This window comes from Arctopsyche grandis, chromosome 5 (assembly GCF_051622035.1).
Source record: "Arctopsyche grandis isolate Sample6627 chromosome 5, ASM5162203v2, whole genome shotgun sequence".
NCBI lineage: Eukaryota > Metazoa > Arthropoda > Insecta > Trichoptera > Hydropsychidae > Arctopsyche > Arctopsyche grandis.
In genome coordinates, this window is record NC_135359.1 from 667,916 (window position 1) to 683,835 (window position 15,920).

Here is a 15,920-nt window from a genome sequence, read left to right on the forward strand (position 1 = left end):
ATTATACAAACAAAAATACATTAATAAATAATCATTAAAAATAATAGTATGTATGTACAATGAAAATATCAAATAAACATTGTATGGAGAATATATTGCATTTATTATATAAGATCCAGCCATAAATACAAAACATCCAGCCATAAATACAAATGGATGAGAGAAGATCAAAACTCCACTCATACAATAAATACTTACAGCATAAGGATGTGTAAAATAGATAATGATCACTGTAACAATAACTATCAAAATATAAGACGTATTTAAAACGTATCTTAAGAACAATAAAAAGCTTTTAATAATCAAAATAATAATATTGCAATTTGAATTTTAATCAAAAAATATCTTATGAAGTTTAGAGGAAAATTTTATAAGTAGGTATGTAAATTTATGCTAATTTAAAATTTTATTTTAACAATTCGAGAAATCATCAGAACCAAATTTTGTATGAAAACAATAGGATATTCTTCCGAAAGGCAACTTTGTACGATAAATTATTATTGTAGTTCTTAACTGCTAAATGTGTATAGATACGTACATATGTATACTTATTTACAAATTAAAATCATAATCAGACAATGGTGACAATAATTAATGGGTGTGTGCAAACTTTTGAAGAACCATTGAGACAGTAAAATCAGAAAAAAATGGCAAACTCTGATAGGAAACGATCAACTTGGATGTACATATGTATTTGAAGAGATGGTTAGTTTTTTTGTGTAATTAGAAGTAATATCCTCCCTATTTTATATATGTATATCTGTAATGGTTTCAAGTAAAACCTACTTGACGTATACATACATATATGTATGTATATTCATAGTTATACAAATACATACAATCATGAATCTCAAAAAGGTTCTACGGTACTAATTTGGAACCTGCAAGTATGTGTGCACGAATAATCGTCCCCTGTCTTTGTACAGAGTTATATAAATTTGGCTAATTTGTGCAAATCGGCATAGCCTCTGGCATCGGTTTCCCACTTTATAATTAACGTAGGCGTCGGTTCTAATTATTGTTCACCCTCGATTGAATTAAACTCGATACGTTGCTAAAAAAAACGCTTTAAAGATGTTTAAATAACAATTCATGTCGCTAGAATGCATTCAGAACTCTTGCATCCGAATTTTTTAGATGATTTAAATATAATTGCTTAGCGTCAAGATATTTCTATGCAAGTAATCTTTTGTATATATTTTATTTAAATGTTAATTCAATTGAAGTGCTTTTTCGTTGCAGAATAGCTTCCGAATCTGCGAGTTTGAATGACATATGTATGTACATATGTATATAGGAGTGTTTCGGTATATTTGAATGTGTACCTTTTCCGGAATAGAACTGCTTCATAATGAGAAACAACATCCTTTGCCAATGCTTTAACTTTAATTAAAGTGCATTTCATAATACAATACCTTTAGAAAATGGCAAATAAAAAGTCTGCGCTATTTACTATTACAATAATACATATGTACATGATGCTTACATATACATATTCGGCGTACATACATATATTGGGTATCCTATTAAATATCTTATTCATCATAATATCTTATATATATTATATATATGCGCTTATTTCAGATTTGTCTGAATGTCAGCCAAAAATTGTCTTTTTCCTTTCATGTAATTCTCTTTTATTCTTTACACTGCTTTCCACAAACGTGATGGTAATTTGTGAGCAACACTCCAGTCCAAGAAACAATAAACCGGCCGCAAAGCGTTTTCTGATTCTCCTTTCAGGATTTTCATTTTTTTTCAACAACCTTCTCCCCCCTCCCTTTCCTCTCCCTTTTTTGTGTCGCATATTACCATATAAATTTATTCGCAAAGCCCCCAAGTGAGGGCGAATTCCCCATAGTTTCTTCCCCATCACACACCCTTTGGCGGGTTTTGGGCACGTATTCTACTCAGGGTTTCGGGGTTTTGAAATGCAAATCGCTCGGAAAATAAAACCCGGAATTAGAACACAACATCGGACGAATCGGATGTGCAAGTACGATTGAGTCTCCATTGAGCCACTGCGTGTATGTGAAGTGAAATGCAAACTTTGAAGATTTATACGAGATTTGCAAATGTACTCGATCTGGATTTGAAGAAATTTGCTTAAAATGCTCTAGGATAAAGTGAAATGCTGTACGATTATATTCAACGAAATAACCGTAGTATAGCTATTTAATAACAATTAAATAGTTTTATGAAATTAGTATAGATGTCACTTTATATGTTTAATGTCATATAAAAAATAATTAATTATTTGCAATTGACTATACATAAAGAATAGAATGAACGGGGAAAACTTTAAAAAAGAAAATTTGTTCTTTTTTTTAGGGGTGAGTTCTTTTTGAAGTTGACGTTTCGTGGTGTGAAAATGTTCAAAGCTATCGCTTGCTATTAAAAAAGTTGAAAAGCAGGGGTTTGAGGATTGAAAAGTGACGGATAATCGAAAATAGCTGAATTATTATTTGAAACGCGGCTATTTCTTTGAGTAGGCAGGGTAGAATTTTTTCATACTTTTTTTTACTTTATTTATATTGTAACATATTCATGAAATTTAAATGAAATCTATAAAATTGGATTTTCAAGACAGAATTAATTTTATAAATAAAACTTACAGTTGAATATTGATCGACACACTTATCATAATTATTATTTTCAAAATTAATAGGTTTATGAACTTTTCTTCTAACATTAAAATAATATAATCCTAAATGTCAACCAGTAATTTAGTGTGCAAAATAGAAAATGATAACTGAAGCACTAGTTATTAGAATTGACCTAAAATGTATTGTGAACATAATTTATGAACAATAAAATTATTTAAAATTTATTCGTGGAAACAACTACAGTATAATGTGTATGCACATATATTTTAAAATGATAATATATTAATAATAATCTTAATTTTACCTAATAAAATGACATATTTTAACTGGAACATTGTTTACCTATATATTTATTGTACACAATTTAAATTTATGATAGGATGGACCAAAAAAACAGCCGTCGATACATAATATGTATGAAAATCTGAAAACGATTTGGATTATGTTTCATGTATATATAGTGTGAAACTTGTACGACATCTATAGTTATATACGAAAATTATGAATGTTGGAACATTTTATTTAACTTTTAATTAAGGATACATATGAGAGTGAATTTTTTTCAGGATTTGGACGGGGGGGTTGAAACGATGTAATCTCACCCCCGCAATTACCGGTCAGCGCTACCGGACAAGGGCGTCCACGGCTGACAAGGGGTTAATCGCGGCGAAAAATAAATACAATTTCCTGCAGGCGGCAAGTGGCACGACATCCCTCCTGATTCCCTGCAATTTCCTATGTGTCAGTCAGGCGAGAGCCGCCCTGGGGATATGCGAGTGTAAGGAAGATAGGGGTGGGGCGAGGGGATCGAACCGCAGACGGACAGACAGCCAGACACAATGTCACAAACCCCTACAATTACAACTAACAATGTGTTCTCGCGCCGCTTTCAATCCGGAAAACTCTTCACTAATGAACTAAAATAACAAACAATTTGTAGTAGATGTGTAATATTAAATAAAAAATGCAAAAAAGGGGGGCCAACGGCACGCGGTGTTCCCAAGCGGTCACCCATCCAAGTACTGACCGCGCCCAATGTTGCTTAACTTCGGTGATCGGACGAGAACCGGTGTATTCAACGTGGTATGGTCGTTGGCGAATGCCCTGCTTTGTACAGCGTACATCAAATTATCAATTTAATTTTTAAAAGCTTTTATTATATAACTCAGCGGTTCCCAACCTGTGGTACGCGTATAGGTTGTCAGGCGTCCCGATTAATCGGGATTGTCACCAGTTTGAAGTCTCGTGTCCCGGTGTCCCGAACAAACCTCTCGGGACGCCTAAATGTCCCGGTTTTTTTTTTTTTTTTTTTTTTTTTTTTTTTTTTTTTTCATACCAGGAAGGCATTACAGGTAAACCCCAATGCGCCTTCCTGGCCAAATTACAAACAATACAGCATTTTTTATTATATAAGTCGCTAAATTACGAGACACTGACTTAAACTCGACAATTAACGAGACATCTATGAATTGTACATACATTTTTATTGTAATATTTACATTAATCATACTCAAATAGTGGTGACATAGTGGGTAGGAAGGATTTTTAGCCAATTTTTAATCGGGAATCGTTTCAACAATGAAATCAGAGAAAATTGGCAAACTCTGATAGGAAACGATCAACCAGGAGTCACAAATCCTGGTCTGACCAGCAGCATTACAGATATACTCAGAAAAATTCTTTTCAATCGAGGTCAGCTCAAGGGATCGAACTCGGCGCCTCTCAGTGTTAAGCAGAAGCTTAACGACCGAGCCACGCAATTTCTACAGAAGTTTTTAACTCAGAATTAACATAAACTATAAACAAAAAGTCGATGTCTGGACCAGACAGTCTGGTAAACAATATTCAACAATGAACTGTTTGTCTCTGCCTAATACTTCCTGTAGAACTATGTGTAGAAGGGAGACAAAAAATGTGTATCGGGCATCAATCAATTTATCTTGAATCGATAATTTTCTCACACTCAGAATGATTCATCACTCGCAGACGCGGAATGGACCCTGTCAGAACAGAAAGACTAAAAGATTTCTGTGATTTTGCTAATATTGAATATAAAAATCTACTCTCACATTCAAAAACTAGGTGGCTATCACTATTACCTGCAATGGAACGCACTCTAAAGCTATTTGAAGCTTTAAGAGGGCTGTACACCCGAAACCTTAATTTTGTTACCGTTCCTTTCTTCGATATATATATTGAGTGTATGTATAAATTGAGTGAATGTGACAATATATATCAATATATATATTGAGTGAATGCGACAGTTGCGCTTCGACCAGATAAAACGTGTTTTAAATTGACAAAATCGAGGTTTCGTATTCTACTATTTTCTCCTCCAAAACTGGACCAATTTTAAAAAAACATTCATCATCGGTATGAGAAAGATATTTTCTGTGCATCTATCGGCGTATTTTTTTTTAAATCGACCGTTAAATAACCACGCTAGACTCTTTTCGTGGGTGTAAAAAAGAGGCGATTTTATAGTTGTTTGGCGGCTCCTAGCTCCTATAAAAAATAATTAATCAAAAAATAAAACGATAGATGCACCCCAATGGTGGATATCCATAGTATATTAAAAAATAATTTCTCTAGTTCCATAATTGAGGTAGGGAGAAATATAGTAGGTTTGTATGGACAAGGCGCTGCTGTCCAGCCCTCTTAAAAACTTGTTTTAGCTAAAGAAAAGGCACCAAAAACCTTATTAGATTATTTCACTAATCCTCTCAGTGAAGTCTATCTTTGGTTTCTTCGTTGTAATTGTAGCACTTTTCATTTACATATATTCAAAATAGAAGGGAAAAAAATCAATTATAGATATTCTAAATATTATCACTTTGATTTTTTTTTTGGTGGAGGGGGGGGGTGTTCCGGTTTGACTTGCATGATATCTGACAGCTCTATACGCGTACCACTTGGTGGTACGCGAACCAAAATCAGTAATGGTGGATATGCAGGAATGAACTATTTACAATCATAAAAATATAAATATTTTTTATATAATTAATAAACATTATCGTAATTAATCATAGTGGACGTCAATATGTACAGTCGATGATCGAAAATCTGGCAATCGATACGTTTTCCTTTGATCCGGCATATATTTTGGAGTGCATTAACGCTCTACGGCCTGAGTGCACGCTCGACTTAAGGTCTGTTCATACCTAGTCAGCACGTACCGACTTCAGCAGGTATCCGGCCGTACGAAAAGTATTATTTGGTACATTTTGTATGGGTATATTCTTACCAACCGTCACGTTTACGCCACAGCAGGCTTACAGCAGTACCCGACATTTCCTGTTCATACCTTACAGCAACATCCGTCAACGTGTCGTATCCGTTTTTTTGGCCATCGTGGAAATATACACGCAAATTACGTGCCATGAGTCTGCCGCTTTGCTGTTTTGGACCAATTATCGATAGTGACAGTTGACAGCTGTTCAATCTTTCGACATGGTTTTGGCGCAAATATTTAAAAAAAAATTTAAATTTTTTACGGAAATATTTAAAAAAATTTTGTCCATCATCCACAAGCTCTTTATACAGGGTCCAAAACTCTCCTTCGTTTTTTTTTATTTTTTAACATGGGATGCACATCAAAAGGCCTCCGTGCTTTTTTATTGCCTTCTTGAGCTTCTTCTTCCAACAACAACGCGATTATACAAAATTTTTCGTTCGATAAACGCCGAAACTTTTTTGCTGACTTGTATTCTGACGCGTAGCTACGAATGCACGTGTATGCATTCATATTATAAGTACTCGACAATACGACGTAAGCAATATTGTGCCGTATCGTCATGGCCTGTAATGTATAAGTAAGCCGATTTTGCCTTGCACTCGGCCAAATTGCTGTAAGCGTGACGTGACCGCGACGTGTAGGTAGATATGAATAGAAATGTAATAAAATGACATATTTGAAACGGAGTCGTGCAGTGCTGAAGCCGTGCAGTGCTGTTAAGTATGAACAGACCTTTAAGCGTCGGGCGGGGCGGAGCGGACAGCATTGATGTATAATACACTAGATCCGCCCTCACGTGTTATACCGGTCTCCCTTTTCTTCTTCTTGTTAATGCCTTGTCCGCATCCGGACGTTGGCGCGATCTCCGTGATTTGACAGAATGTTAAATTACAGAAAACGCAAATATCAGAATGCAAAGATCGAAAATCGAAAGATCTTAAGTCGAAAGATCAAAAAAAAATGGTGTATGGTAAACGGTACATACTCACGTACATACTCACTTAATTTGCGCGAGCAGGATACAACAAGAACAAGAGGAACATGCTTTTCCTCCCGTGTTAATGTGCGCGCGCAGAATACGGGAGGAAAAGCATGTTCCTCTTGTTCCTGTTGTATCCAGCTCGCGCAAATTAAGTGAGTATGTACCGTTTACCATGCACCATTTTTTTTTTTGATCTTTCGACTTAAGATCTTTCGATTTTCGATCTTTGCCTTCCGATATTTGCGTTTTCTGTAATTTAACATTCTGTCAAGTCACGTAGACCCCGTTGGCGACCACCTCGTCGATTATTTGAATATATCCGCATCGGTCTTCAGCAGCTCGGAACAGCTCTTCGGCGCTCATATCGGTCCACATACGCATGTTTCGAAGCCAAGATAACTTTTTCCTGCCAATCCATTTTTTTCCTTCTATTTTCCCCATGGTTATCAAACGGAGAAATTCGTATTTTGGACCCCGTATCATGTGTCCGAGGTAATCCATCTTTCTCCGCTTGATGACAGAAACAAGTTCCCTGCCTCTCCCCATCATGCCGAAGACAGCTTCGTTTGATATCTTTTTGGTCCACGGAATCTTCAGCATACGCCTATAGACCCACATCTCAAAAGCTTCAATGCGGCTGATCATCTTGGTTTTCAGAGTCCACGTCTCACATCCGTGTAGTGTCCAGACTGTCCAGACGTAGCTCTTCGCGAATCTCACCGCGTATGAAGATTGAGATGCTTGCTTGTAAGCGGCGCCTTCATTTTTACAAATGCTGTTCTAGCCATCTCGATGCGGATTCTTTTGGTCATGCATTTCTCGGTCTCCCTTTTGGCGCATGCACAGCTTCTCTTAGTAGGTATGTAGGTAGATACCGAAAAGGAAAAACCCAAATTCCCCGCTGGCAACAGCGTGCGGCGCGGCGCGTTGGCAACAGCGTGCGTGTTTGCATTGAACGAGGCGGGGCGGGGCGTGTAGCGGAGCGTCGCGTGCATGTTCTACCAGTTTGTGATTTGCAGCGGTTACGAGAGCGTGCGCGCAATGTCTTTCGAAGATATTATTCTAGAACTCAAACTTAAACCAGAATTATGGTCAACAACTCATTCCCTATATAAAAATAGGATAATTAAACAGAAAGTGTGGAAGGAATTGTCATTAAAACTACGAATTGAAGGTAAATAATTCTTTTATTGACTTATTTATTGATTGTACGTTACTTATAATACTTTAAATTCTATTATCCCAAAAATAATCACAAAATTGTTGGCGTATGTTTCTCGCGATCGGTGATGAACTGTTGTTTCTCCTACTTGAGGAGTTATTAGACGCTATTCCGATCTAAATGTTTCCAAGATTATTGACATCAGCAATAGATCCTTTGTTACGGGGACAAGTAGGAGATGGTGTAGAATTTTATAGTCACAGATTTTGTCAAATGATTATATTCTTTAATTAGCAGTAAATATAAACGAGATTAATATACAAGTTCGTATTACAAGTTACTAGTCTCGAAGTGCTAGTTAGGCAGTTTAATCACAAGTGTCTTGTAAGACTGTTTGATCGCAAGTAACTATGTAGTAACACAGTTAAATCACAAGTTACTAGTAAGGCAGTTTAATCGCAAGTGAGGTTCAATAGATCTAACATGAGCATTTATACACAAAAGAATGATAAGTTTTAACCAATCACAGAATGTTGGTAAATAACAAAGTGATTAAGATACAGAGCAACATCCGTGTGTAAGACAGTTTTAATATTTGATTTATGTATCCTTTGAGAGTATCGAGACTTATTGAGTAGATACACAGTTTATCATAGAGATAAATAGTGATAATAATATTTGAGAGTTTACACGTGTCGTGGGATAAAATGCAACTATAGCAATAAAAATTATTAAAAGTAATACTTTGGATTTCAACAGGTCATTAACTATGTCGTCTTATATAACAATCGTGTTAGAAACTCGCATAAATTATAATAGATAAAAGTTAAGTAGATAGGATTGAACAGAATAGTTGATTGTACAGTGTGGAAGCAATAAAGATATTGAAAGTCTCATAAATAATGAGGGATAACTTTAAGAGATAACATCATAAGTAGTTGAAAATGAAACAGATGTTCAAACTTAAGGTTAAAGGGTATTATACATAAATATATACATAGGTTGTAAGATCCTACCACATAACACCTTCAAGGTCACGTATGATATTATGCAATAAACACGTAGTTTTTATGATGAGGCAAGCATTTTCTGTGTTAGTTTCAATCGCTTTACTTAAAATACGCCACTTCGTATTTAAAATGCCAAAAGTACATTCAATAGACTTCCGTGCACGTGACAGGCGTTTGTTATAATATTCACTTTTTATATCCAAATTTCTGGAAGGAAATGGTCGCATTATAAGTTCTTTTAAAGGATACGCTTCATCAGCAATTAAAACATATGGCACACGTATAGCTGTATCAAATCGGGTGGAGGAACATCTAGTTGACCATTCTCCATTAACATATTTAAAGTTGAATAGTGAAAGGTGCCTCCAACGCTTTGTTTACCTTTTCCTCCCACTTCTATGGCTATAAATTTTTTATTTGCATCTGCAACTCCTTGCAATATTATCGAAAAATAACTTTTATAGTTAAAATATGAAGAACCAGACTTAGCTGGACATTTCACCCTGCAGTGCTTGCCGTCAATAGAACCAATGCACATTGGGAACTGCCAGAGTCTGTAATAATCACTTGCTATCTTCTTTAAGTCGTTATGGGTTGGGTGTGGCATATGTATGTACATCAACCAGTTCCATCTATATAGCTGAACAAGTTAAATATACAATGTTTGCTATTGTTGTTTTACCCATTTGAAAACTAAGCGCCAGTGATCGAAAAGAGGTTCCTGTAGCGAGTTACCTGTAATCAAATGAAATACATGTAAGTAATTATTATTATTATATTTTTTTACAGAAGATGTATTAAAAAAACGCTGGAAACATCTGAAAGACCAATATAGAAAGGAGTTAAAAAAGCAACCAGTTCTCAGATCAGGAGCAGAAACGGAAACATGGGTGTCGACGTGGCAATATTTTTATACAATGTCATTTATGAAAACAGAAGTTACCCGTGCTTCATCTACAGGTAATTTAACTGTAAATGAAACAGAGAGTCGTCATAACACAGAAAATACCCAAACTGATACAGATATATTTGATTCTGTGTCATCCCCGGGATCTTATCATGAACAGTCACCTGCTGGCTCTTCTAATTGTCAACCATCATCAACTTCTATCAGAAAACGTTCAGAAAACATCAGAAAACGTCGTATCAAAGATGACATGTTGGAGATAGAAAAAAAACAATCAATGGTAATGGAAAAACGTTTGAAAGACAGCCAACAAGATGAAAACTTAAAAAATGACGAAGATTTTCTATTTTTTAGAAGTATATTACCGACGTTGAAGAAATTAAATGAGCTTCAAAAATTACGTTTTCGCGGGAAAATTAATGAATGGCTAATAGAGGCATGCACTGAAAACGAACGTGCTCTGTATCAAAACCAATTGTCTTCCCTTCCATAATCATCCAGAAGATTCATCTTTTAATAATAGCAATTAATAATTAATTAGAACACTAGTAACTTGTATATGTACTCGCATATTAATTAATAAATACATCTGTTATATCGAAATAAATATGAGTTTTATTTATAACTTACCTTATAGTCACTATCAATTTTTCTGCAGGGGTTATAGAATCCGATGGATTAAAATTTGTTCTCGTCAGTTTTAATCGTGATTCAATTTTTTTTAGTATATAGTCAAAAGTTGTCACCGTCATCCTAGTGTACTCATAGAATTTATCTTCACTTAATCTCATACAACGTAGAAAACTCCCCACTCAGCCTTCTTTGTTTAATTATCTCACTTGGAGCCTGTCTGGAGTTATTAAAATATTTTAACCACACGTTTTCTTCTAAATACATATCAATAATATCGTACGACACGAACGCCATGACGAAAAAAGTGACCAGCTCACACGAACGCTGTGAAAAAGCGTGCAGCGGAGCGTTCAGCGTACATACGTACACTTATAAATAAATAACTGGAATTTGACACTTGAGAACAGCTCGATAATGATCTTTTGCAGATAAAATTGAAAGTATGATCAGAAAATTGGATTTTTGGAATGTACGTATGTATCGAAAATGATCAAACTGAAGTATTTGTATTATTCTCACCATTAAACAATAATTTTAAGAATCAACCAGAAAGTTTCCAGCTTAAGGGAGAAGATTCAATCGATCCTAGATTGGAACCCCTCAGGTCGCGAAGTATTCCGTTAGTGCAGCGGCTCCCAACCTTTTTTGACTCGCGTACCACTTGGTAGTACATATCACAGGTTGGTAACCGCTGAGTTATATAATAAAAGCTTTTAAAAATTAAATTGATAATGTGATATACCCTGTACAAAGCAGGACATTCGCCAACGACCATACGCTGCGTTAGTGCATGCAGAAACTTTACAGCCAGACAAGCTAAAAAATACACAGAGAAACAAAGCCCAATTTTATTGACATACAAATAATATTTCGGATCGTTACAACCACACGAAAGCTAAAATTAATTTATACAATTAAAAACAAACATTATGAACAAATACGTATATCAATTGCTGACGAAATTACATCTGAAAATTAAATACATACATACATATGATATATTGGAGCAAAATGCGTACGTAAGCCGAAGCGAACCGTAAACCGCAAAATGACAATGTACACGCGATTTAGCGAACCGAAGCGAACCGCGTAAATATTAGAACCGCAAATTGAACCGCACTTTCACGCATATACTCACAACTGACACTCTGCTTCCATCTATTAATTAATTTAATAATAATAATATCATTAAAGGGGGGGGGGTAGGTACTAGCCGTTGCCAAGTGTACGAATTCAAATTACAAACAATGCAATATTCACATTAGTTATGCACGGTTTAGTACTGCGCTAACCGAGGCGAATGCGTGGTCTACTTATACAACGAACGGTATGATTCCGAATATAAGGACTCAAACTATTTAAATAACTCAACGAGATGTACAAATGTATATTGGCTTTTTTTATATGTATATTTGAATATTATATTTTTTTTAAAACATACCACAGTGTCTTTACAGGTTACCCCAATACAACACTGTGGCCAGAAAATACATTAAAAATATTTTATAAACGTTCACATAAAGTAATAATTTTTTTTATAAAATACACAAAAAATAAAACATTAAAAATTAATAGTTATAGTTAACATATATATTTATATGCATGTACAGAGGTCCAAGGAGAGGGAGGGGGAGACGATACAAATTCCCAAGGTCTATTAAGGGCCTGGTCCAAAATTGTAAACGATGTAAGGGAAGCCTGCAAATTCTCGTCTGCCCAGCGGTGACGAATTCATCGACAAAATTCGCCATAAATAGTCAAGTATTTACATATACATATGTATTTTTTTATTTTCAAACACTCTTTTTAAGTAAGTAATTGGCATTGCTCGGCCTTTTGACCGTTCTAAATTGAAAATTGCAGCAGAAAAAGAAACTAAAAAACTTTATATTGTATGTAATAGATAGATAAAAATGGTAAATGAAAACATTTTAATATATAAAATGTCAATGTTTAAATACAAATTGCTATTCTTCATTCGAAACCTGGCCCGAACTTGCTCTCTTCCTTATATAAATAGACCTTCGTATGAATATCATGACGGTCGCCAAATTTCGCATCGCTAACTACTCAAATTGATACGAACTATGTAATATAGTGATGGAAGTTTTCCCCAATAGTGAAATTTAGATTTAATTAAAATCCAGAGCTCAAAAATTATTATGTGTGTTTGAAAACTTGGAATAAATTTGAATTGGCTTTGAATCGAAAGTTTAGCGTCGAAATTCATGGATATTCATAAATTTGCGAGCTTAATATTTACATGGATATTACATATAAGTTGTTGGCGGCGCAGTTTATATTGAGAAACTTTGACGTGAATTAAATGCATGCTTGAATATATGAATATGATTTTAATATATACGACTTTGTAATGCATATCGCTCCAGTTTCATTAAAGCGATTTTAAACCCGTTTTACGAAAACATGTGAAATTAATTATGTGCATTTATTTTGAGAAATGAAAATCCTTCAATAGATGGCACTTTGGATGAAAACAATTCTCTTCAATTATTTTTTTAACTAACCCACTTAAATTATAATCATATTCAAAAATTATAAAAACAATTTTGAATGAATGGATGACTAAGCCTTAATAAATTTTAAACGTAACAAGATCTGATTTTTTCAGCATCCTTATCTGTATGTCTTTCCGTATTTTTCATTTATTTTATCAATAGATGGAGCTTTGTGACCGTGGGAAAATTCGTACTCAGTATCACATTTTTGCGGTTTTAAAAAAAATGTATGGCTGTGTATTTTGGAGATAATTCGAGCATCGTTAATCTTATCACATTGGAACTATATATTGTTTGGTGAAATAATTATAATTAAGTTGTAATTTTTCAAAATTTAAAGCCGATTGGGAGTGATACCTCAATTCTTCTCTTCTTCTCTTCTCTTCTTAATTTATTTGGATTTTTCTCCTCTCCTAAATCATTCAATAGATGTCAAATGTCAGAAAATAGCATTTTTTTTATATACATACATCATATATGGGTCTACCTCTCGGGCCCGAATGTGAAACGCCCGAAAACGTAAATATCGGAAGGCAAAGATCGAAAATCGAAAGATCTTAAGTCGAAAGATAAAAAAATGGTGCATGGTAAACGGTACATACTCACTTAATTTGCGCGAGTAGGATACAACAGGAACAAGAGGAACAGGCTTTTCCTCCCGTATTAATGTGCGCGCGCTGAATGTATTATGTAGGTAGGTAGATAGTTTGTTGTAGGTAAGTAGATAGTTTTTATTACCATTTTTTTCATACTAAACAATTAAATATAAATATATTAAAAAGGTATTTGAATAAAATACGACCACATGCGGATTGAACACAGAACCGACACATTTATTTTAATTTTTTTGTAATTAATAGCTTAATATTCCATAACCCATGCGATGATATTCCATCGGGCACAACAATAAAAAATATGGTTGATAGACATGTATGCATATTTAAATTTGAATTAAGCGAATTTTATTATATAAAAAAAGAAAACTTTCGTATAGCACATGACAGGTGTCCTATATACCTAATACTTTATCAATCGCTTCCAGAATCCAGGATCGCGCTCTGGATTTATTTATTTTTTTCTGTTTTGTTTTGTTAGGTCTCAGAACAGGTCTAGTACATACCTGTGTGCCGCGTGCGACCCGAGCTTTTTTTTTACCTGTACTACCTGTTGTCGGCGAGTCATTTGGCAACAGTGCCGGGGCCATTGACCAAACACACCAGTCTTCGCTCATCTCGCGTCCTCAACTCAAATCCATAAACAAAACACCATCTAAACGACAATCTAAAGCCTCCAAACTACCCACTTTCCATCTCAAATCGTCTCACATCCGAACCCACAAGTCAAACCACAAAAAACCCGAGCGCTAACATTACTTCGACATGTCCGAGGTTCGTCCAAGTCTTTTTAACGTAAATAAGTGAGTAAATAGTGCGTGTTCGATTATTATCGGTTTTTCGGCTTTTTTTTTTGTGTTATTATTACCGGTTTTTGTATAGAGGCGACAGTGCTGCCACCTGGAAACGTCAAATTGCGCGCGCGCTGTCAAAATACTTAACCTCGAATTGTACTTATGAAATTGTACTCGAATTGAAAATATGGTTTGTTTTGCGTGATTTAAGTGCTGATTATTCGAGATGGGTAGTCGAGGGGTTATGTGTGGTCCTTGCTGTGCGGGGGGAGGCGGGGAGCATGCTGGTCTTCCAGGACTTTTGAGGGATCTCCAGAGGCTATCTGAGGATCAGGATTCTTCTGATATTGTCTTCTTGCTGGGACCTCACGAAGAGAGGGTCTACGCACACAAAATCATTCTTTCTGCAAGGTAAATAAATTAAATAATCATTTAAACAATCTGTGATTGTCATACTATGGCAAGAATGTGTCTAAAATCTCTATTTTTTTCATTATTTATTGAATTATACGTGTATATCAAGTTGATGTATCGAAAAACTGCGGCTTCGGAGCTCAATGCGGTTTTTTCAGTGTTGTGTATAAAACATATGTGACTTCCATTATTTCTAATTTATTTTAATATACAGATAAATTTATAAATTTTGAAAGTCAGGTAACATCTAATATAAAATTTCGAAAGAGACTTTGTAAGTATGTAAATATGTAATGTTAATCGAAAACAAATCAGTTTCTATGACGATTAGATGTACATATATTTTTTTCGATTCAAATAAATTCGCCGCGGGGGGAACCGGGGGGGGCCGCCAGATTCTGGTATAATATATAATACATCTAATATATAATTTCGAAAAAGACTTTGTATTTTTGATTGGGAACTCCGTAAACAAAACAGTTTCTATGGCGTTTCGATATATTTTTTAAATTTTATTTTAATATTTACTATTAGATTCGCCATGTTTAAGCTGTTTATATTACAAATACTGAGCGAAGCCAGGTATAACAACTAGTATACAATAAATTTAAAAAAAAGTAGATTTTGACAAACACGATTTTACTGAACTTTATCTAAAAAGATTCTGAAGTATGTATGTTCGTTTGATAAAAATTACTCAAAGAATAAAAACATTTGAATAAAAAAACAAATTCAATGATAATTTTTTTATTCAATATTTACACTACGTTCACACACCTACATTTTTTTAAATATTTTTTTTCAAATCTTTCGCAAAAATTCATGTTATTCTGCATCTCAATTTTTTCTGATTAGATAATGCTGCAAAAATTTGTCCATAGATGTATCTGTGGCTGTTCATGTTTTAATTTATACAAGGAAGGCCTAACAGGTAACCCCAATGCGTCTCCCTGGCCAGAAACATTGTACATTTGATACAAATATTATTATTATATCCACAGATGCATCTATGGTCAAATTTGTAAATTTGCAGCATTTTATACA

General features: G+C 34.6%; 2 protein-coding genes and 1 non-coding gene across 4 annotated transcripts in view; 2 read left to right on the forward strand and 1 right to left on the reverse strand.

The window, feature by feature from the left end:
* Positions 1-3,584: 3,584 nt before the first annotated feature.
* LOC143912469 (5S ribosomal RNA) lies at positions 3,585-3,703 on the reverse strand. The gene has a single exon (XR_013260641.1). It is a non-coding gene; the product is annotated as a 5S ribosomal RNA (ribosomal RNA).
* A 4,128-nt stretch (positions 3,704-7,831) lies between these two features.
* On the forward strand, positions 7,832-10,502 carry LOC143912125 (uncharacterized). Its single transcript, XM_077431328.1, has 2 exons — positions 7,832-7,997; positions 9,785-10,502. The coding sequence occupies exons 1-2, from the start codon at positions 7,865-7,867 to the stop codon at positions 10,393-10,395; spliced, it is 744 nt and encodes a 247-aa protein (XP_077287454.1). The 5' UTR covers positions 7,832-7,864; the 3' UTR covers positions 10,396-10,502.
* Positions 10,503-14,211: 3,709 nt separating this feature from the next.
* LOC143912224 (uncharacterized) overlaps positions 14,212-15,920 on the forward strand; it is a 33,856-nt gene continuing 32,147 nt past the window's right edge. The window contains exon 1 of one of the 2 annotated variants that reach the window (XM_077431486.1): positions 14,212-14,873. In XM_077431486.1, coding sequence (XP_077287612.1) covers positions 14,689-14,873 — 185 coding nt within the window. In that variant the 5' untranslated portion in view covers positions 14,212-14,688. The remainder of the gene's footprint in view (positions 14,874-15,920) is intronic. The other variant, XM_077431487.1, reaches the window with a different exon arrangement.

Bases quoted from the DNA above. Each gene is read 5' to 3' on its own strand.
- LOC143912125 (XM_077431328.1), top strand. From the start codon at position 7,865: ATGTCTTTCGAAGATATTATTCTAGAACTCAAACTTAAACCAGAATTA. The intron at 7,998-9,784 runs GTAAATAATTCT...ATTTTTTTACAG, and splicing joins ATTAAAACTACGAATTGAAG to AAGATGTATTAAAAAAACGC.